A 24,188-nucleotide genomic window follows, 5' to 3' on the forward strand; every position below is an offset into this window, starting at 1 on the left:
TTCCTTTATGCCCTAATTTCATATTTTACAGTCAGGATGCTTACTTGGATTTTTATTGTATTTTCCAGAAAGATGCCAAAGCCCATAGCCCATTGTCCATTGCAAGGAACCCTCACAAAAGATATTTTGTTCTTCCTGTGTATCTAGTTAAATGTAGTCCTCAAATAACACAGTTGCACACAAATTTATAAGACCAGCTGTTAATGACCCAGAAATGAGGAACACAAACAATGAATCGGCAGAAAAGTTTTAATCCCAGCTCTGCTACTAATGAGCTGGGTAACCTTGGACATATCATGGATGCCCTCCAGACACAAACAACCATTTAATCTTAAAAAAAAAAAAAAGCATTTTAGACAGAAAATCCCCATGTTGTTTCATAGGTCTTAAAATTCTACTTACTCTCTAATCTTGGGCGTAGATTTTGCTATGTTTTGTAATTTATTTGTTTGAACTGCCTGAACAATATTATTTTATTTTGATGGCTAAATAGGCATGTGAGAGCTAAGCTAAAATTCTAAAATGTTAAATTCCATACACTAGAGAGAGATCATTAATCACTGCAGGTGGCTATTTGGCATTGCCATAATTATAATGTGAAAATGACCAGTAAGAATAATCGCTGTTCCTTTAAAATATAATCTTTCATAGAATGAGTGTTCTAGGGGACTCAGTAAGGGTGAAAAGAAAATGTATAAAGAGATTTGTATGCTTGCACTAAAAAGTCCAACTTTCTTAACAGTCTCTTTTTTAAAGACTTATTTATTTATTTTAGGTAGAGAGAGCGAGCTGGGGGAGGGGCAGAGAGAGAGAGAATCCTAAAGCAGACACCCGTTGAGCAGGAAGCCGGATGTTAGGGCTTGATCCCAAGACCTTAGATCATGACCTGAGCTGAAATCAAGAGTCGGATGCTTACCTGACTGAGCCAGCCAGGTGCCCCTAACACAATCTTAATTGCATGCCTGAGAAATTATTCCACAGACATTTTGAAAAAGCAACATATATTTAAATGCCATAAAATATTAATCCCTTAATAAAAATAAACAGCATATTTTAGGAAAACATCACATCAGATAACAGAAAGCCTGGTCTGGAATCTAGAAGTTAGTGTGGCAATGATACTGACAATCTCTCTTTGTCTTTATCACTGTATTTCTCAGAATAGTTTCTATTCATTTTTTTTGCCATCGATGTGCTCTGAACGTAAATGAAAATTTGCCACAGTGTGAACATCATGCAAACTGTCATTAAGATTGGTCTTTATATCAACATTCATCTCTGCGGTTCTCTTTTGGCCCCTTGCTCCTTCACCCAAAGCCACCATCATCTCCTCCTCTTTCACCATTGCTTCTCACATCCTTCTCTGTCTTTACTGCTGGTATGCAAAAAGCAGAAGGCAGTAGAGAAGGGAGGTGTGTGGAGTAGTGGAATAGATTGCAAGTCTCTGGGCCAGTCTCTTGCTCTCCAGTCTCTTTCTCCAACTCTTAATCTATTCTCTGCTTTCGCTCCAGAGACACTTTCTATAACAAAGATGAAATCAGGTCATGCCTATCCTCAATATCTTCCTGCTTTCAATAACAATAATTATCCTAATATAATAGAGCTATTCAACTACAAATTTCACTGCCCTCCTCATTATCAGTCTGCCTTATCCATCCAATCAATTTTCTGTCACTTCCAACTAACTTCTCTCAGAATTGGCAATTCAAGCGTCAGTGAAATTTCATGCTCAGCTGCTTGCCTCATGTTCTCAGAATCTTCTCCTTGAGCACACTTCTCCCCTGCCCAAACTCTGCTTTACTGGCAAATTTCCACTCACCCTCTTAACCAAACTCCCTTATGAGTCAATTATCCCTGCCTCTGCTATCATACAGAAATGTATTCTTCCCTCAATTCTAGACTCGGTCACAATCTGGCTGACTGTGTTACAGGATTAGTGGACATGTTTCAGGATACCGTGTACACAAGGAAAGATTATATCTTGGGAGGGGCATCTTGTGGAGGGCACGATTGTCCCAGCACAATCTGGCATCCACTGAAGGCAGGAATGCATTCTGGTAATTGTTACGAATGCACCATACATTCAGTAAGCTTTCTTCATCCACTTCTAGGGAGCACCAACTTCAAACCAGTACAACTTTCTGTGTGAACCAGACCAGCCTTATGCAAGTGGCCCTTCTCCACGGGATGTGAATCTCCTTACTAGAGGCTTCATGCCCTTCCTCTGTGTTCACGCACTATGTGCCTACAGAACTGGCTTTATACTGTTGGTGAATCAAACTGTGCTGGGAGAAGTGAATACAATAATAAATGAAATTATTGAGAATACGGCTTGAGTGTGTTAAATTTTAAAACTTGCAAGAGTCATTCTCTGTATTCTACACTTTCCTTCAAGAATGAGAGAGTTCCAGGCTTGCAACTAGCAGATACATCAGTTGTGGACATCAAATGCACAGCTTAGTGATTATAGTCAACAATACTATGTTATAAACCTTGAAGCTGCTAAAGGACTAGATCTTAATTATTCTCAACACAACAAACAAGTGATAATTGTGTGATGTGACAAAGGAGTTAGCTAACACTACTGGATTAATCACATTGCAATACATAAATGTATCAAACCGACATGGTATGTAAAAATGTATACAATGTTATCTGTCAGTCATATCTCAATTTAAAAAAGGGTTCATAAAATTGACATGGATTTGGGAAAATAGGAATTACTGTTCCCTTGTATTCTATAGGACATTTGAAAGGGTATCCCCTGGAGCTAAAATACTGGTATCCCAGAGGAATGTGGAAACTTTACAGACTGTTAGGATCATTGATAAGAAACCCAGAGGAGACCCACCCCAAGAATAAATAACTACCATTGCACACAAAATTCTCGTTAACAGATTTTCCTCTCATATTTTCTCTTGAAAAAGGCTGCAGTGCTTGTGGCAGGATGACAGTGTGGGTGAAGGGCGAGAAAGCCCTGCAGCATAGAGGGGCTCAAACTACGTGCACCACTGTGAACATCTACCACATTGATCTAGAGTTTAAAGTTCGGTTAACCTGCTCCCATATTGTCAGCAGGCATCTTAAGGTTAATAAATGTTTCAAAGTGTTTATGGGGCAGATGGGGTTTCATCTTCTCTCTCTTTCCCTGGGAACAACTCAGGGGTATGGGAAGTAGTGTACTTACCAAAACAACAGCAACAACAAAATATGCAGTGTAACAAATGGAATGAAAAATCAGAAGGTCAATGAAATGTAGCTTGCCATTAAAAATCATGGAAAATAAAAGAAACCACCCTCAAACGATACTCAGTCCCTACAGTTATAAAAATAACTTTCATAGAGAAATAGAAAGAAGAGGGAGGGGGAAAAGATGGCGGAGGAGTAGGGGACCCCTTTTTCAGCCGGTCCCCTGAGTCGAGCTGGATATCTACCAGACCAGCCTGAACATCCACAGAATCAGCCTGAGACACAGGAAGATACATCTGGATCTCTACAAATGAACATCTCCAGCGCTGAGTATTGGGGTACGAAGCGGGGAGCCGTGAATCCGCGCACAGATATCGGAAGATAAACGGAAGGGGGAGGGAGCCACCGCTTTCCGGCGCCGAAAAGCGGTAGCCACCTGCACGGGGGTGCGGGCGGACTCGTGGACGGGCACCCACGAGAGAGCAGACTGAGACCGTGAGCCTGGGAACACGTGCGAACAGACTGAAAACCGGAGCTCCGGAGCGCACAAACTAAACTGAAATCGGGAGCTCAGGAGCGCACGGGAACTAGGGGCGGCTGGCAGTGTTAGAAGCACAAAGGACAAAGATGTGCGGGCCCTGGAAGTGAGGACTGGGACACTGGCTGTGGGGCGCACATCCCAGGACGCTACAGGGTTTGGCAGCACTGATGGAAACAGACTTAAAGAGGCCAGGAGAGCTCAGTGGAGAGTGGACTGCGATCTCTCTGTTCTGAGACAGAGGCTAGGATTCGGCCACTGCTGCTCTGACTCTCAGAAGAGGCACAGCAAACCGCCAGAGAAAGCCGCCAGAGAACAAAAGCCCGGAAATACCGGTTCATGTTGTGACCATCCTCATCCCCCCTCGCAGGGGATGGGGCAACTCTACCCAAACAGGGTTGCCTGAGTATTGGTGCGGCAGGCCCCTCCCCCAGAAGGCAGGCTGAAAAATCAAGAAGCCCACATCCCTAAAGTCCCTATAAAACAACGGCACACTGCCTGGGACCTGGTAAATAATTTGGGCTCTGGGCTTCCCCGCAACCTCTCCTCATCAGAATGACGAGGAGGAGAAATCCCCCCCAGCAAAGAAAAGATAATGAGTCTGTGCCTTTGACACAGAATTGATGGATATGGATATAACCAAATTGTCAGAAATGGAGTTCAGAGTAACAATGGTCAAGATGATGTGTAGGCTTGAAAAAAATATTAACGAATATAGTAACGAGAATATAGAAAATCTAAGGGTGGACATGAGAGTGAATCTGGCAGAAATTAAAAATGCTATGAATCAAACGCAGTCTAAACCAGACGCTCTGAAGGCCAGGGTAAATGAGGCAGAAGAACGAATTAGTGAATTGGAAGATGGGATGGTAGAAGAGAAAGTAAAAATGGAAACGTGGCTCAAAAAAATCCAATCTCAAGAATGTAGATTACGGGAGATTACTGACTCAATGAAACGTTAGAATGTCAGAATCATCTGCATCCCCGAGGGGATGGAGAAAGAGAGAGGTCAAGAAGAGATATTTAAACAAATTGTAGCTGAGAACTTCCCTAATCTGGCAAAGGAAACAAGCATTTGTGTCCAAGAGGCAGAAAGGACCCTTCCCACAATCAATGAGAACAGACCTACACCATGTCACGTCATAGTGCATTTCGCAAATATTAGATCCAAGGATACGGTCTTGAAGTGGCCAGGGGGAAGAAAATCCTTAGGTACAGAGGGAAGACTATCTGAATAATGTCAGACCTGTCTACAGAGACCTGGCAGGCTAGAAAGGGTTGGCAAAGTATTTTCAAAGCTCTAACTGAGAAGAACATTCAGCCAAGGATCCTTTATCCAGCAAGGCTGTCATTCAGAATTGATGGAGATATAAGGACCTTCCAGGATTGGCAGAAACTGAAGGAATTTGTAACCACCAAACCAGCCCTATATGAGATATTAAGGGAGGTTCTATGAAAGTAAAAAGGCCCCAAGAGTGATACAGAACAGAAAGTCACAATTGATAGAAACAAAGACTTCACAGGAAACATAACATCATTAAAATCATATCTCTCAATAATCAGTCTCAATGTAAATGGCCTAAATGCTCCCATAAAGCGCCACAGGGTTGCAGATTGGATAAAAAGACATGACCCATCCATTTGCTGTCTACAAGAGACTCATTTTGAACCTAAAGATACATTCGGACTGAAAGTAAAGGGATGGAATACCATCTTTCATGCTAATGGGCCTCAAAAGAAAGCTGGGGTAGCAATTCTCATATCAGACAGATTGGATTTTAAACTAAAGACTATAGTTAGACATACAGAAGGGCACTATATTATTCTTAAAGGATGTATCCAACAAGTGGATATGACAATTATAAATATATATGCCCCCACCAGGGGAGCATCAAGATACACAAGCCAACTCTTAACCAGAATAAAGAGGCATATAGATAAAAATACACTAATAGCAGGGGACCTCAACACTCTGCTCTCAGCAACAGACAGATCACCTAAGCAGAAAATCAACAAAGAAACAAGAGCTTTGAATGATACAGTGGACCAGATGGACCTCATAGATATATACAGAAGACTACACCCCAGAACAACAGAATACTCATTCTTTTCCAATGCACATGGAACTTTCTCCCAGAATAGACCATATACTGGGTCACAAAATAGGTCTCAACTGATACCAAAAGACTGAGATTATTCCCTGCATATTCTCAGACCACAATGCTTTGAAACTGAAACTCAATAACAAGGAAAATTTTGGAAGAAACTCAAACACTTGGAGACGAAGAACCATCCTGCTCAAGAATGATTGGGTAACCCAGGAAATTAAAAATCAATTTAAACAATTTAAAAGGATTATCCATCATGACCAAGTGGGATTCATCCCTGCGATGCAAGGGTGGTTCAACATTCGCAAATCTATCAGTGTGATAGATAATATCAACAAGAAAAAAGTCAAGAATCATATGATCCTCTCAATAGATGCAGAAAAAGCACTTGACAAAATAGAGCATTCTTTCCTGATTAAAACTCTTCAGAGTGTAGGGATAGAAGGTACCTTCCTCAATCTCATAAAAACCATCTATGAAAAGCTTACAGCAAATATCATTCTCAATGGGGAAAAGCTGGAAGCCTTTCCCTTAAGATCAGGAACATGACAAGGATGCCCACTCTTGCCACTATTATTCAACATAGTACTAGAAGTCCTTGCAACAGCAATCAGACAACAAAAAGGGATAAAAGGTATCCAAACCAGCAAAGAAGAAGTCAAACTGTCTCTCTTCGCAGATGACATGATACTCTATATGGAAAACCCAAAAGAATCCACACCCAAACTATTAGAAGTTATAGAGCAATTCAGTAATGTGGCGGGATACAAAATCAATGCTCAGAAATCAGTTGTAGTTCTATACACGAACAATGAGACTGAAGAAAGAGAAATTAGGGAATCCATACCATTTAAAATAGCACCAAAAATCATACATTATCTCAGAACTAACTTAACCAGATAGGTAAAGGATGTATATTCTAGCAACTACAAATCACTCTTGAAAGACATTGAAGAAGACACAAAAAGATGGAAAAATATTCCATGCTCATGGATCAGAAGAATTAACATAGTTTAAATGTCCATGCTACCCAGAGCAATCTACACTTTCAATGCCATCCCGATCAAAATACCAATGGCATTTTTCAAAGAACTGGAACAAACAGCCCTTAAGTTTGTGTAGAACCAGAAAAGGCCCCGAATCGCCAAGGAATTGTTGAAAAGGAGAAACAAAGCTGGGGGCATCACAATGCCGGATTTCAAGCTGTACTACAAAGCTGTGATCAAAAAGACAGCATGGTACTGGAACAAAAACAGACACACAGACCAATGGAACAGAATAGAAAACCCAGAAATGGTCCCTCGGCTCTTTGGGCAACTAATCTTTGATAAAGCAGGAAAAAACATCTGGTGGGAAAAAGACAGTCTCTTCAATAAATGGTGCTGGGAAAATTGGACAGCTACATGCAAAAGAATGAAACTTGACCACTCTCTCACACCATACACAAAGATAAACTCTAAATGGATGAAAGACCTCGATGTGAGACAGGAATCCAACAAAATTCTAGAGGAGAACATAGGCTGCAACCTCTTTGGCATCGGCCACAGCAACCTTTTTCATGACACATCTCCAAAGGCAAGAGAAACAAAAGAGAAAATGAACTTGTGGGACTTCATCAAGATAAAAATCTTCTGCACATCCAAGAAACAGTCAAAAAAAAACTAAAAGGCAGCCTACGGAATGGGAGAAGATATTTGCAAATGATACTAGTATCCAAGATCTACAACGAACTTCCCAAACTCAATACACGAGAAACAAATAATCAAATCAAAAAATGGGCAGAAGATATGAACAGACACTTTTCCAATGAAGACATACAAATGGCTAACAGACACATGAAAAAATGTTCAAAATCATTAGCCATCAGGGAAATTCAAATCAAAACCACATTGAGATACCACCTTTTTGTCAATGGCAAAAATTGACAAGGCAAGAAACAACAATTGTTGGAGAGGATGTGGAGAAAGGGGATCCCTCTTACACTGTTGGTGGGAATGCAAGTTGGTACAGCCACTTTGGAAAACAGTGTGGAGGTCCCTTAAAAAGTGAAAAAATTGAGCTACCCTATGATCCAGCCATTGCACTACGGGGTATTTACCCCAAAGATACAGACGTAGTGAAGAGAAGGGCCATATGCACCCCACTGTTCATAGCAGCATTGTCCACAATAGCTAAATCGTGGAAGGAGCCGAGATGCCCTTCAACAGATGACTGGATTAAGAAGACTTGGTCCATATATACGATGGAATATTACTCAGCCATCAGAAAGAACGATTACCCAACATCTGCAGCAACATGGACAGGACTGGAGGAGATTATGCTAAGTGAAATAAGTCAGCAGAGAAAGACAATTATCATATGGTTTCACTCATTTATGGAAGATAAGAAATAGCAGGAAGATCGGTATGAGAATGAAGGGAAAAATGAAGGGGGGGTAAACAGAAGGGGAAATGAACCATGAGAGACTATGGACTCTGGGAAACACACTGAGGGCTACAGAGGGGAGGGGGGTGGGGGACTGGGTATTAAGGAGGACACATATTGCATGGTGATGGGTATTAAGGAGGACACATATTGCATGGTGCACTGGGTGTTATACGGAAATAATGAATCATGCAACATTACATCAAAAACTAAGGATATACTGTATGGTGACTAACATAACATAATAAAAAATTATTATTAAAAAAAATAACTTTCATAAAACCGAAACTGCTTTGCCTAAATGTAAAATTATGTAAGGATTTTAGCATAGCATAATTTAATTTTCTAACCTTCACGTTCAATAAAATTAAACAAGGATTATTAAAGTCTATATGTGAACTATGATTGGAAAATAGCTGCACTTTGATTACGGAATATCCAAAAATATACATAATAGAGACTGCCAGCAAAATCTCTGCATCAGCAGAGACAGATAGACACAAAAGGCTGAGGCAGAACGAAATGAGGGACAGGGCAAAAAGTCAAATGAGTGGTCCCACTTATCATGCATACGTACGGGAGATGGACAGACTGAGACACAATATATTTAACAACCGGTAAGATGTAGCCGTAGACTAAATTGTTGGAGACCACAAATCAATCAGAAGGCTTGCCTCCTCTTCTACTTGGGAGTGGGCACCCTTGTTCTGCCAAATATTTATTTGACTTAGCAAGGCTGAAACTCTCCTTGGTGTATAGGGCCCCAGTGTGGGACTGGGCCAATTCCCGTATGTTGCTCAGGGTGCTGACTCCCATCCTGGCTTCCTCAAGTCAACAATACCTGGACTTTGGTTTCTATTTGTTCTGACTAAGTTCTATACACAGAAAAGGACAACGAAGGACTTCAAGACAAAGAAGTCTAGTCTGGTTCCATTAAAATGCTCACAGGTTGGTAAAAGAGGGCTGGTTAGGCCACAGCAAATGGTTGCAACTGGATGGAACCCAGTCTTAATGCAGGCCCCACGTCAAAGATCCCTCCTTGATGCCCTTTCCTCTCTTGCACGGATGATCCCAGAAGCGATGAGTGGTTTTCGATTTGGGAGCCCAGGATTACACAGAGCAGATGATTATACAGGCTCAGTAAAGCTAGAGCCCTTGGGGTTGTGTCAATACCTCGCTTTGTATGTTGCAGTGTTTGTGTGGGAGTCTGTCAAGCCGTCCTCCCAGGGACTGCGGGGTCATGTTTCTGCTCCAGGTTCCCCCATTCAATCTGCCCCATCTGCACATGAGCAGAAAGGCTTTTGGACTTCTGGCATTTGACAGCATGAATTTTTAGGGATTTTGTAGGTTTTCCCCTAAGCTAAGACTTTCTATGAACACTGATGGAAGTTTTGTGAACTGTTCGTATTCTCAAACAGCTATTACGTAAGTCATCTCATTTTTTTTTTTATTTGAAAGTTCAAATGGAACAGCCAAAATGAAACAAATGGTCTTTCCTTGATAGCAGTGTTAGTAGAAATGTTTCTGTTTTACACATGGAAAGCTATCAAACTGAGGCCTAATTACTTTACAGTTTTCAACAGGTGGTTCTTAATGGCAAAGTAGTTATCACACATTTAATAAGAACAGGAGCTAACTAGGTGGACTTGGATGTTTGATTATCTATTTAAGCGTGTAATTGCATTTTTCAATATAATTAGCAATAAATTGAATGTGTAAATTAATAGATGTGCTTGGCCATATAAGTAATTGCAATTCAATGCAATACTTTAGATTAAGGGCATTATTTCTCAGTTGATAGCAATATAATTTCATGATTATTATTTTTCTTAATAACAAATATATGTAATCAAAAGACATGTTTTAATAAGCTGATATTCCAAGTTAAGTATAATTATATTTTGATTAATTTAGACAAAATTTACGGAAGTAAATATTAATATTCCAATAGTTGAATTCAAATAATAAAATCAGCCTCCTTACTCTGCTATTGAGAATTAACCCTAGCATTTTCTAGGGCTATATTATAAATTAATATAAAAAAGGAACTGTGAAGTATTTGATTAAACTACTAGTCACACTATAGTTACTGTTTTTCACAAATTATCATATAGAGGAATTCAGTTAAATCCTGGGCTCTTTTAGGGAAAATAAAAAACAAGATTTAGCATTACTATAAAACAGCATTTTTTCTCTCCTAAATGGCAATTTTTAAGTAAACTATTCTTTACATATTTAATGGGCTATATTATTTTTCATGTGTGAATGATCTTATAGACACCAGGTCAATACAATACTCCTTTCCAACTACCATTATTTCATTGTGAATGAATTTCATACAGCACATAAATGATAGAGAACTGAAGTATTTGGGGCTATCTTCTGGGCATTATAAATTCCCTCCTCAGGTCAACACATGGCAGTTTCTTTCTAGAGAGGGATAATACCATAAAACTTTTCCTCTAAAGCCTGTCTTCTCTTTCTCTCTCTGTCTCTCTGCCTCTCTTCCTCCCTCTGTTCTTCCAACCCGCCCTTTCCCTCTCTCTCTCTTTCCTTTGCTGGCTTTATTTACTTTTGTTTAAAGATTTTATTTATTTATTTTTTTAAAGATTTTATTTATTTATTTGACAGAGAGAGACAGCCAGCGAGAGAGGGAACACAAGCAGGGGGAATGGGAGAGGAAGAAGCAGGCTCCCAGCAGAGGAGCCTGATGAAGGGCTCGATCCCAGAACGCTGGGATCACGCCCTGAGCTGAAGGCAGACGCTTATCGACTGAGCCACCCAGGCACCCCTAAAGATTTTATTTATTTATCTGAGAGTGCGAGCACAAGCAGGAGGAGGGGCAGAGGGAGAAGCAGGCTCCCCACTGAGCAGGGAGCTCGCAGCGGGACTCCATCCCAGGACCCTGGGATCATGATCTGAGCCGAAGGCAGACGCCTCACCATCTGAGCCACCCAGGTGCCCCATTTGCGGGCTTTAAAGAAGTAAGCTACATGGATTCCAGAGCCACTAGAAAATTAATTCCACCATCAACCCGAGAGAGAGCTGAGAAGCAGCTCCTTCCTCAGTGGAGCCTCTGAGGAGGATCCAGCACCGGCAGGTCCCTTGACTGAAGACTTGACAGACCTTAAACAGAGGACCCACCCAGATCATGCCCAGACCTCTGATCCATGGAAAACGTGACATAATAAATGTTGTCTTAACCCTTCAGTGTTTGGTAACTTGTTAGGTAGCTACAGAAAGTGAATACAGAAAGAGCTGCAGCAAGGTTAGGCAAGCTGCCAATCTGCTCTCATGGGACTAAGGCAGTTTACCCATGACTAGTGTAACTCCTTGCTTATTTGTGAGAATAAGCTCTTGGTTTAGCAACTAGAAGGCTGAAATTGCTATCTACATTACTAGAGCCTTCAGCTGCCTTCAAGGCCCCTGTACTGGTTATTCCATTCAAGTGCCAGCCCATGATGGAAACACGTGCCGCCATTCTGTTCTCACCTCTTTGTTGCTGAGGATGATGACACAGTAGCGCGTGTGCATGTCAAAGGGAAGAAACAAGAGCTCCAGGCTTGAAGTCCCTTTTACTCCCAGGTGAAGAGTATGTGTGGAACAGAAGAACTCTCTGATGAAATTGGACTTAATTGCTACCAAAACACGAAGCAGAGCTTGTTTACATATCATTTCATAAGTGCTGTTCAAATAAAGCAGCTGTTTCAATTAGTGCTTCACGTTTTGAAATGAATAAGAAAATGTTCAAAGCATTAGCACAGCAAATTAGATGACACATGCATTTGTTAATGAAAGCATGGGTGACCCCAGCTCAAGCCTGATATCATAAAAATGTGTAATTATGACCCTCTATTAAAGATTCCTTAAAAAGGGAACTTCACTACTGTTTAAAATTAGCCCAGATACACGTATAAATAGCAAAGCAGTCATCTAAGCATCTTCAACTTTTTTTTGTCAACTCTGTAATAGTTCACATAACAGGGTGTAATAGAAAACTTGAACTGGAAATAGAGGAATGTTTTATGTCTGTCTCTATAACTTTTGTTGGTTTTAAAACATGTCTACAAGTTCTTCAACACTGCCGTGAATGTGGTGATATGGTGGGGGGTCTTAGTGCCTTGATCCTAATGAACAGTATGTTACAAGGCAGCAGTGTGACTTCTGACACTAGAGCAAACACTGTAATACAATTTCTACCTCATCATCCCTTTCTTGGGTCACCTGCTTTTAGAAACGAGTTGTCATCCTGTGAAGAAGCCTAGGCCACATGAAAAGCCACATGTAACAGCCCTACCTGAGGTCCTAGCCAAAAGGTATTAACCATCGGACATGTGAATCAGGAAACCTTTGTGATGACTCCAGCCCCAGCCTCCATCTGAGTGCGACTGCATGAGGACACTGAGCAAAAAGCATCTAGCTGAGGCCAGTCACTCCAGAAGTGTGAGAGAGAATAATGCCAATCTATTTTTACTGTTTAAGCCACTACATTTGGGGTGGTTTGTTCTGTAGCTAGAGATAACCAGAACATTCCTATATCCATTGTCCTATCCACGTTCTATTCATATTTTCTGAATTTACAGTTATTTCATAAAACAAAGTAAATCTATGTTCTCCTTGTAATTTTAAACATGGTGATACCTGTTGATCACCTACATAGGTTTAAATAGTTCAGAATAAGCCAAAAGAAACATTAAAGTTATTTATTTAAATACAGTCATTGTACACGTAAGGAAACTAGGACTCGCAGTGAAAAGAAAGATGTGGGCAGAGTCCTCCAAAGGGTCATGAACAGAAAAGGCTGAGGACCAGCCCTTGGAAATCCCACTCTGCCATCGATTTCCAGGGTTTGCCGTTCAGTCTATTGTTATAACCATCGTTTGTTGAGTATTTCATTTACTGCTATGCTATGCATGTAAAAGTCAGACATGAAGACAAATGAAAGCTTTTGCTTGAGGTACTCACAGGTTCTTATGGCATTTGGGGAATGGCAACAACCCTCAGCATTGTCATGTTCAGGGCTACTCTCAGCGTCACTGTCATAAGTAAATAGGACAACAACATTAACACAAACGAAACTCAAAATCAATTCTCTATCTTCATTATATCTTATAGATCCTTAAAAATTATGGTACCTACATGATATGCAAAGACCACAGATGTATTTCATATATCACCTTGATGTCTATATTGTTTCAGAAATTTTAAAAGAAAAATGCAAAAAGGAAACTAACAATCATCTATATTTCCACCACTGTTTTATACAATTTAATAAAAACAATTCCTTTTTACTTATGAATACTATGAAGAAATAAACATTTGATAACAATAAAAATCAAAAGTAGTGGTCTCAACTTAGGACTGTATAGGTATTCTCTCTAAAAGTGGTTCTAGAACTTGATTTCTCGAAAGGTTCACTTCTTTCAGCTTATTGTTTCTGCATTTGCTTCTTTCTCATAAAGGGAGGAGATATGGGTAGCTGTTTAAGCTCTGGCTGCATTTCTGAAAATTAATTAGGAGACCACAGCCCGAAACAACCGCCTCCCTTGAAAGTTTCCATGTATTCCAGAACTCATCAATTTTTCCCCAAACTGCTCTTCTCAATATTCATGATTACTTTGCTTGACAAGCTGGCAATTAGCATCTGGGCTCTCAGATATTGTTTGCCTGATTTTTTTCTGAATATACAAAAACTCCGTATTTTCTCACCTTGTCATATACTTTTGCCTGAATTTGTTTTTTTATTAAAGATTTTGTTTATTTATTTGAGAGACAGAACGAGCAGTGGGGAGGGGCAGGGGAGAGGGAGAGAGACAGAGAGAGGGAGGCAGACTCCCCACTGAGCTGGAAGCCCCACAGCGGAGGGGGGGGGGTGTGTGCTTGATCCCAGGACCCAGAGATCATGACCTGAGCCAAAGGCAGATGCTTAACCAACTGAGCCACCCAGGCGTCCCTTGCTTTTGCCTGAATTTGATGCTGTAAAAATATATGGACTATTTCCAAGTAAAATTCCAGCCATATTGATTCTTTCTCTCCACTGCCTTTTCTTGATATAACATTCTTAATAAGGTTTATCACATCTTGTAATTATTCTCTGCTTTACTTCAAATCACAGACATTCTGATTAGCCGTTTTAATATTTTGTGCAATTTGAACATTTGATAGATACTTTAAGGCTATCAGAGACACACTAGATAGTTTAGCATTTTTAAGGGAGACCATACAGAGAGGGGAAAAACAACAGAGAATGCTCATTTCTCGATGCATGGTTCCACCATCATCCCTATAATGGAGCTCTGGGTGGAATGAGTGATTAAAATTCTTGGATAATTTCAGAACTTCATTTTGCTCAATACTTGCAATCTCTAGCCCTTCAGCCATTTTTTTCATAATGAATAGGAAAGGAAAATAATTTGGGTCTTGTCTTCTTTTTCTCTTCTTTACGTATTTTCTTGGAGAATAGCTAATGAATGCACCTTTTGAATAAATCAGAGTTGCCTTATCCTCAAAGGAGACTCTCAAACCCACAAAAATTGAGTTACCTGTACTATTTATGGTAAAGATGGATAGAAAAATACTGCAGACCTAGAAATGTTATTACCTTGCTTATATAACTAATGATTATCATGATTAATTCAGAGACATCAGAAAATAATTTAATAAAATAATTTGGTGCAGGTAAATTCTATTTTCCCTGATCAACATTCTTGAGTCTAGAAATTCAGTGATAAACCTAACTAGTTTACAAAACCAGTATCTTGCAGATCCAAAGACAACAGAAAACCAACTCTACCTTTTGGTTATTCCCCACACCTCAGTGTATGCTATCATTTTCCTCAATGCTCACCAATTACTGTTGAAGCTATGGCAGAGGGAGCATTTTTAAACCTTTGGTCTTAAGGAAGACATAGCATCAAAAGAGGCTAAAGTTATACAAAATACTGTTGATAAAGCAAGGGAATAACTCCTAATAATTCAGTAGTGGGGTAAAGTCAGGGAGTGAAACCTACTTATGAGGTATGAAGGGATGACGTTCCTTTTTTCTCTGCAGGAGTGATATGCAGCTCTTTTCAAGCTAAAATGACCAAAATGACATTGAACTGGTTCTATTCAGAGCATGAATAAATCAGCCCCAAGAATGACTTCCTACTCAAACCTTTTCCACTAGGGAGGGGAGATCTTTATTACAAGCCTTCATGAAGCTACTCCTGGGCCAGCATTCACAGCTGTGTCCAAATCAAAGAGCGAATTTTTTGGATCAAGACTAGTTTTCATGCATCACGGGAAGGAATGTAAGTGGATCAATTTTGAGATTCACTTCATCCTCCACGTGTCCAGGGCTACTTCAAAAAAGGACCTAGTGGCCATCTGGAGGGCAGCAAAAATGGGATATTTGCTGTTTTTTGTACCTCTTTGGCTCCCGAGGAAATCAGAAGTCTGTAAACAAGGTGCACCAACGTGGGGTGCAAGGACAGAGTGGATCTATGAATTCAAATGGGGAAAAGTTCCATCTTGACTCCCACTAACTATTAATAGCAATTTAAACCAAACCACAGTAGCATTAGCTGTAATATGACTTGGTCACCAAATAATCATGGATATGTTTATATCACATTTCAATTCTTGTACATATCTTAAGCTATTATTTACATTCATAAATACTTTTAAAGTATGGTAGTTATGTTCACCAGTAGATTTAATTCTGTATTATGTTAATGAAGTACGTATTTTAACATACTACAATTTAAAAATATTTTTATTATCTGCTGGAGTATGAGTTTCTTCTATGCTATAGACGGAATTGTGTCACCATTAAATTCATATGTTAAAGCCCCAATTCTCTAAATGACTGTATTTGGAGATAGGCCCTATAAGAAGGTAATGAAGGTTAAATGAGGTCATAAGGGTGGGGCCGTGATACAAAAGAATTAGGGTTCTTATCAGAAAAGCCAACAGTGAGCTCACTCTATGTATGCACAAAGAAGTCATGTAAGCCCACAGCAAGAAGGCTGCCACCTACAAGTAAAGAGAAGAGGCTTCTGAATAAAAACTATCATGCCTGCACCTTGATCTTGGATTTCCAACCTCCAGAGCTACGGGAAATAAATTTCTGTTGTTTAGGCCACCCTTTCTATGTTATTTTACTATTGCAGCCTGGGAAGAGTAAGACACTCTGTAATCCTTGCATCTTATTTTCAGTATTTATAAAACATTACTCTGTGCAGAATAGGCTTCATCAGACTGGCAAAGACTGTGATGACATTAAAAACAGGTATGAAACTCTCATGTAGTGCAAGAGGATCGTGGCATATTGTGAATCTTAGTACACACACTGGCTTCTGATTCACTCTGTTTTCCTTGGAGATTTGCCTAATTCTAAGTGTCACCAGTTATTCAGTGTCGTAAAATGAAATATCTTAAAATCATGGGCCATGCAGAATCCAGCTTTTCTGGATTTTTAGCAAGAATCACGACTTAGAAAATGATCTCTACCAGGGCCCTCTTTCATTTGGGTGGCTACTCTAGGCCAAGCTACTCTGGGAGACAAGGATAAATGACAAAGCCCCCAAGCTCACAGAGTATGGTCTGGCATACAAAGTAAGTCTACAAGAAATAATTACAAAACAGAAGGATAAACACTTCAACACCTTTTCAACTTTCATTCACATTCTCCCATAATCCATATGCATTAGCACATGTCTTGTATTTCCCCTTGCCTGTCCCCTCCTCCACTGCTTCAGCAAGTCCTTCTTCCCATGCTCCTTTTATACTTATAGGAAAGTTCTCCCCTGCTCTAGATTCGAGCCATCAAAATCTTACTCACATTTCCGATCCCAATTTGTATATAATAAAGAACAGCAGAGTATAGCATATGCATGAGAAAGAAGTGCTTAGTACCTCATTATTCTCCTTAAATGTTTTCTTTTTCTAGGCCTGCAATTTTTTTCTGTCTTTACCATAAATAGTCGAGGCAACTCAATTTTTCTGGGTTTGAGGGTCTCTTTGAGGAAAGGCAACTCTGATTTATTCGAAAGGTACTTTCATTAGTTATTCTCCAAGAAAATACATAAAGAAAAGACAAAGGAGATGAAGCTCAAGAAGACCTCTATCTCTAGATAGGGATATTCCTTGCCAATGAGCTCACAGAATTTTTTTTTTTTTTTCGGTACAACATATATTACTGAATGCATTCTGCCCTGTACAACTGCCTCCACTTGTGTAGATTTTCTTTTTCTTTTCTACCTGATGGTTGGCTCCTTGAGAATCAGATCTATGACTTATTTATTTGATATTTCTCTGGTACTAAGAACACTGCTTGAGGGGCCACTTAGTAAGAATTTATTAAATGAGAAATAATTCAGTGTTGCTGAAAAAAGAGCAAGTCATAATACCGTAGGAAAGTACTTACACAGTGCTCATTTCTGAGCACTGCTGACCCATCATTTAATTTTAAAGTGTGGCTAAAATCAGTGTCCTGTCCTGATCTTTCTGGTAATCCCTTGGATTTAATTAGAATAGAAAGTTCTTAACTGCTCTTGTTTATGCTCATGGATCATTTTCCCATAAAGTAAAATGTGTGATGAATATAAAGCTTTATCATCCATGTGGTTTCAAATGTGCTGTTTTATACGTGTCCGTTGCTTAAGAAGAGCAGTTTATAGAGGCACTTTAAAAATTTTTCGTAGGAGACTTTACCTCTTTTTATGCCACCTGAAAGGTAATTTCAGCACGTTACTGCTCATTTGAGAAGAGAATATTCATTATTCGGGGAGATACTGACTGAAGTGATCTGAGGAGGAGCACCAGCACATGCTGGGTCATGCTGCAGTAACGCCCCAGATCTCAGTGGATCAGTGCAACAGTTAACTCCGCGCTCACATTACACGTCCATCCTAGGTGGAGGGGGTGCACTCCAAGATTCTCGGTGCAGGGAACTCCATTTCTATTAACACTTCTTTAGTAATCGAATCAGGGAAAGGGAACGAGAAAAATTGTTCACTGGATCTTAAAGCTACCCCTTGGAGAAAACATTTAGCACATTTCCTCACATGTCATTGGCCAATTAAGTTATATGTTCACACATAACTTCAACTAGGGAAGTGCCATATTACCACAAGCCTAAAAAGAATAAAACAGGGATATTTGTTAAGAGCTCTAAAAAGAGATTACTAATAGTTGATGGAGTGATTTTTTTAACCTTTTTTGATCTCTTATGTTACCTTGCTGATTAGACCTAGAGAACAGTGTAGGTGTTATTGAGACAATGTAATGCTTATTGTATGGTATATTACATACAAAAGTTATTAATCATAGAGGTACTACACCAGACTTCCATTTTGGTCATGATTCAAAATGCACATTCTTAAATTTTATTTGTATCTGGAAATCTATTCAAGAAAAACATTAACGGGAGTTTTAAGAAAAACAGGGTATGTAACATTACTAAGTATTATTTTATTAAGACGTATTTAAAGATCAAAAGGCCTCATTACGCCAATGAAGCCAGACTGATGAAATACTAGATAACTCTGTGCTAATTGGAATAAAACTCTCTTTTGTGTCCCCTCATGGTGGAGCCTGTTGACCGCCTATCTCAATATTCATGGGCCCTTCCCTCCTCACTGACAAAACCCTCGTTTTACTGTGATGTGTCTGTGGAGAAGAGTGGTTTCTCAGTCTTCCTTCCAGCTAGATTTGGCCAACTGGCGACAAGCAGAAGAGCTGGGTGCTATTTCTGGGAAGTTTCCCTAACAGAGAAAGAAAGGGCACACTCTTATTTTGCTTTCTCCCTTCTGCTGCCTATAAAGTGGATTTGATTGTTGGAGTTCTGGATATTCTAGCTGATTCTTGAGAAAGTGAATACAGATTTGCTGCTACATGCACTGGAGCCCAGAGGTATTATACAGCAAGCAGTCAGGACCCCAAAAGAGGAGCCATAATAAGTGCATCTAAGACATCTCTTAAGAACTGTCAGAAAAACAGTTTGGGGTAAACTTAAGACTGTTCTATTTCAACCCAACATATGAATATGGGGCTCAGCATTCTGTCCAGATCATTGCTGATATGACAAACCAGGGAGCATCTCTTTTCTGAAAAACTGTAGCCTTCGCCTTTTTAAGTCCCACTCTCAGCTTTGATCTGGTAGACAGTCTTCACAGAGGTGCAAAGGAATAAATCCTCAATCCTTTAAACAAACAGCTCTGACTCATTCTTTGAGACTACAGAAGCCTAACTATTCTATGTTGGATCCTGTTCTCCCTGACCAATACTCAATATCACTATATCTTCTGTTAGTTTTATCATAGGAAGCCTTCAGCAAGAACTAGGAAAGCAAAGTATTATAAATATGAATGGAAGAGACTATACAAGAAAGAATGATCAATAATGTTTGAGACCATGATAGACACACTTCTTCAGCTGTACTGTATGTTGAGTTGGCAATTATTTTGGATGAGTACTTGCAAAGTGTCCTTTCCAACCAAAATTAAATTATAAATGTCTTAATGCTTGTGTATTTCCATTATGGTTTAGATTTGAGAAGCATAACATTAAAAAGATGTCTTTACCTATAGCCTCAGTAATTGTGAAACTTCAGATCTAATCAAAACCATTCCAGAATATTATATGAAGAAAAATCATGTTAAAATTTGGGATACAGAATTCCTATACTGCATTCCAAATTAAGAAAGTAGACTTGGAGCGCCTGGGTGGCTCAATCAGTTAAGCGTCCGACTCTTGATTTCAGTTCAGGTCATGGTATCAGAGTCATGAAATTGAGCCCCATGCCAGGTGCCATGCTCAGTGGGGTGTCTGCTTGGGAATCTCTCCCTTTCCCTCTCCCTTTGCCCCTCCCCCTATTCATGCATGGTCTTTCACTAAAATAAATAAATAAATAAATAAATCTTGAAAAAAACAGAGAAAGCAGACTCAATTTTGCTGTTCATTAAACTGATCCAACTTTGAGTTACTTATGCTCACAAATACGTATAGCATTGCTTTGAGATCTGACTCCAGTTTAATATGTGATACTACAAATTATTTGCAATTAATGTGTAGAAATTATTTCAAGGCCATTCAGGAAAAATCTATCATGCCAGACAGCTGCTTCACCAAGAAGCAAGGGACTAAAAGAATAAAAACTTAGAAGTGTTAACTGAAGAGTTTCTAGCAATACTAGCACTTCACACTATAAGAAAATTAACATAAAATACCTACAATATTCTTATGGTATCTATAAGATGCTTTATCGCTCAAGGTATTAATTCAACATTTTATTGTTCATTAAAGAAAAATGTAAAAGGAAGATTTCGAATGCCTTAGTTAAGCATATAATTAGCATTCAATAAAACAAATGCTGTGAGACAAAAATGGTGTACTCCTTTAACAATTTTTCTCGCAGAACAACCAATAAGAAATGAAGCATAATAAATGTAATCCTTTCCATCCCATGTAACTATTGGCTTAAATACAATTTACTTTTGGAAAATAAACTATATTCATTTTAATCTTAGCAAGATCTGCACAAATCACTTGAAGAGTTTCTGATGACTTTAACATCGGTTATTCCTATGGTTTAAAAATTGCTAAATCCTTGACTCCTGACACAGTTTTGCATCTAAAAGGATGACACGGTCATTGTCAAGCATTACACAGAGACAAAGGCATAAAATAAACTAACAACGTAGTAGCTATGAAGTAGTTGTTACAGTAATGGTCAGTGTATGCATGCATTTCACTAATACATACTTGCATTATTTTCTTTCTGCCTGATTTTCGTTAACCTTGGCAATGTTGTTTTTATTCTCTTTCACGTTAAATAGTTATTCTATAGTTTAAAATAGATCAGAAATATAAAGCAATCTAACTTTTAAAAATTCTGCTTCTCTATTGCGAAGTCAAAGTTTCTTTCTAAACAACAGACCTCATAATGTAGGTGGAATAAGCCTAAATACAGTTGATCCTCATTATCCACAAATTCTGGTTATTTGCAAATTTGTCTCCTCACGAAAATTGATTTGTACCCCCCCAAATCCATACTCATGGAGATTCCCCTGTTGTTTATGGACATATGCAGAGCGGCAAAAAGTTCCAGTCTATGGTTACATAGTTCCCAGCTAAGGTCCAACAAGGTGATAGTGGGCCCTTCTGCTTCAGTTCTCAGATGTAGATAACCAAAGGAGGGAGACGGTAGGAGGCAGTACAGGAGTACAAATGTTCAAGAAGTTCCACCTCTGGGGCCAGGTGGACAGGATTTGAAACAATTTGCTGGCACCTTTTAGTGGGTCAGCCTCATACAAGTCATTTAATACTACTGACCCTTATTTTCTTTATGTGAAGAAAATAGAATCTACCAGGATGGGTTGTTTTTAGGATTTGAAATTATAATCGATGTGCTTACATATATTTCTTCTAGGAATAATGGTTCAGTATTCATTCATTGAGTGCCACAATTTTAATGAACATAACTATCACAAATAATGAGAATCCACTGTATTTAATCAAGTGCATATTTATTCATTTTTCATGCACATAGCCTAGTAACACATAAGAGAATAGAACAACTGTGAATAATATAAATTTTATATATACTATAAATTAAATACTTCAAATGAAAACTACTATATAATTAATAGCAGTTTTAGTTCAATTTATATTTTTAGTATATTATTTCTATTATATTTTTTATTTTAATAGCTAATTTCTCAGAATTTTTCTTGAGAAAATTATGAGCATAAATATATTCACATTTACCCATGGTTCATGTGGTTAATGAATTGTCCAGATTCTGCTAATTGAGATGGCAAAGAGATAAATGTTGAGGATTCCACCAACCCGACACTAAAATAAATGAAAAAAGGATTATTTTGAATTCTACTGTAATAAAATGCAAATGACCACAAAACATTCTTTTAAATTTTTTTCCATCATTCATAAAATATAATTAGAATCAGAATAAATTACAGTTAAAAAATACACATGTTCTCATTCTGTATCTCAAAACATGTATGTTTTTAAAAAGGGAACGATCAGGGAGACTGGCTGGTTCAGTTGGTAGAGTATGCAACTCTTGATCTCAGGGTTGTGAGTTCAAGCCACATGTTCGGTATAGAGATTACTTAAAAAAAAAAAGAAAAGAAAAGATCTGGAATTGAAATATGTAAAAGATAATATTCTATTATATGGAAAGGCAATACTAAATTCTTACCGCAAGGAAATTTAGAACATAAATGACTACCCAATTATATTCTAGAAACAATGGAATCATACACTTGTCTCAATGTATTCTCAGAGCTGTACACATTTCGTAATTTCTAATCTTATTTTCAAGAGAGAAATGTTTCTTTCAGTACTGGACATGCGATATGGATACCTAGTTAATCAGTGCATTAGTAATTATGCCATCTTCGGGAATTACATAGCAATTCAGTCCTTATGAGATAATGCTCACTCATTCAGGAAACAGTTATGGAGACTCCATTATATGTTAGATGTGGGACTAGGTGCTGGAAATACAAGTATGAATCTACCATCCTCTTTGCCTTGGGTTGCCCACATTTTAGTGGAAGATAGTGTGGAAATGATCCTCTAGATGTGGATGAAAGATGTCATGAAGGGTCAAGTCAGGAATGCCTAATTCTATATGCAGAGTTGAAGAGAATCTGCAAAATATTAAGAACAGATTTATTCAAACTTGATTTTATAGGGGCCAAATGCAGGCTGCACCAAGATGGGCCACCCTGGTATGAAGATTATTTTGAGTTAAAAGCAATAAAAGACTAGCAGATTCAGGTCAAGCTCTTCATCTTCCTCTCAACTTACTAAATTTTCATTGGAAAAGAGATCTTGTATCAGAAAAAGAGCTATTAATGGAGATTCCTCTTTACCTAAAAAATACATCTGCATAATAGGACAACCTCTGTTTTCCAGATATGTCCTCTCGCTTTCTTGCTAATGGTCTTCCTCCCCTTTGTATCCTCACACCCCTATCTCTCTTCTTAGCTCATGTAAGTCTCATGTTGCCTCTCTGTCTTTGGAATTTCATGTGTGTGTGAATTCCCCTTATGTACGAAACTAAATTTGATTTTCTCCTGTTAATCTGTCTCAGTCAATCTGATTCTTAGTTGAGTTAGAAGGATCTTGAAGAGCAGACAAAATTTGCTCCTTCCCAACAATTCATTAAAATAAATCTTTATTATGTAACAGTTATTAATCTCATAATACGAGCTTTATAATAAAAATAGATCAATAATAAAATTAAATGTTTCAGTACTGAAACACAAACATGCATACAAACACACATACAACTGCATACAAAACTAAAATGTAACACATTCATACATCCTAATGTTTCAGTGTTGAAGGGGTTCAGGATAGCCTCTGCTCCCAAAATGTGCCACTTTAGCATGCAGATTATTTTAAGATGGAGGTAATCAAGACCCTGTGGACTCAAAAGAAAGTTTTGCCTCTCCCTTAATTATAAAGAAGAATCTAAATTGGGGGTCTTTGACAGAATTAGGGTTATTAGCAGAAATAAATTTTATCTGAGTGACCCATCTGTATGGCAAGGCAAATGTCTAATTACCAAACATCTGCTTTTCTTTTCTCCCTGTGAGTTGCATTCCTTTCCTCTAAAATCCCAGACTCCTACCCCCTTCTCCTTAGTTCAGTATGACATATATGCCTCATTTCGCCTGTCTTTGGAATTTCCTTGTCTGGGTGGATTCCCCACACTTATGCTATTAAATTTGATTTTCTCCTGTTAATCTGTTTCATGTCAATGTGATTCTTAGTCCAGCTAGAAGGACCCTTAAAGGGGACAGGAATTCTTGCTCACTGACAATGTTAATGTCACTTTCTGTCCTTTTAAGTTGGTAGTTCTGATAGATTTCATATAAGGACTGTAAGGAATTATATTAATATTAAACACT

General features: G+C 38.6%; 1 protein-coding gene across 1 annotated transcript in view; it reads right to left on the reverse strand.

The window, feature by feature from the left end:
- CFAP47 (cilia and flagella associated protein 47) overlaps positions 1 to 24,188 on the reverse strand; it is a 484,601-nt gene that overhangs the window by 211,468 nt on the left and 248,945 nt on the right. Inside the window, exons 40-42 of the mRNA XM_045790463.2 lie at positions 22,012 to 22,098; positions 13,225 to 13,295; positions 11,752 to 11,897 (exon numbers count right to left, since the gene is read on the reverse strand). Coding sequence (XP_045646419.2) covers positions 11,752 to 11,897; positions 13,225 to 13,295; positions 22,012 to 22,098 — 304 coding nt within the window. The remainder of the gene's footprint in view (positions 1 to 11,751; positions 11,898 to 13,224; positions 13,296 to 22,011; positions 22,099 to 24,188) is intronic.

The sequence above is a fragment of the Ursus americanus genome, chromosome X (genome assembly GCF_024610735.1).
Source record: "Ursus americanus isolate L20-20 chromosome X, mUrsAme1.1.p, whole genome shotgun sequence".
Lineage (NCBI taxonomy): Eukaryota > Metazoa > Chordata > Mammalia > Carnivora > Ursidae > Ursus > Ursus americanus.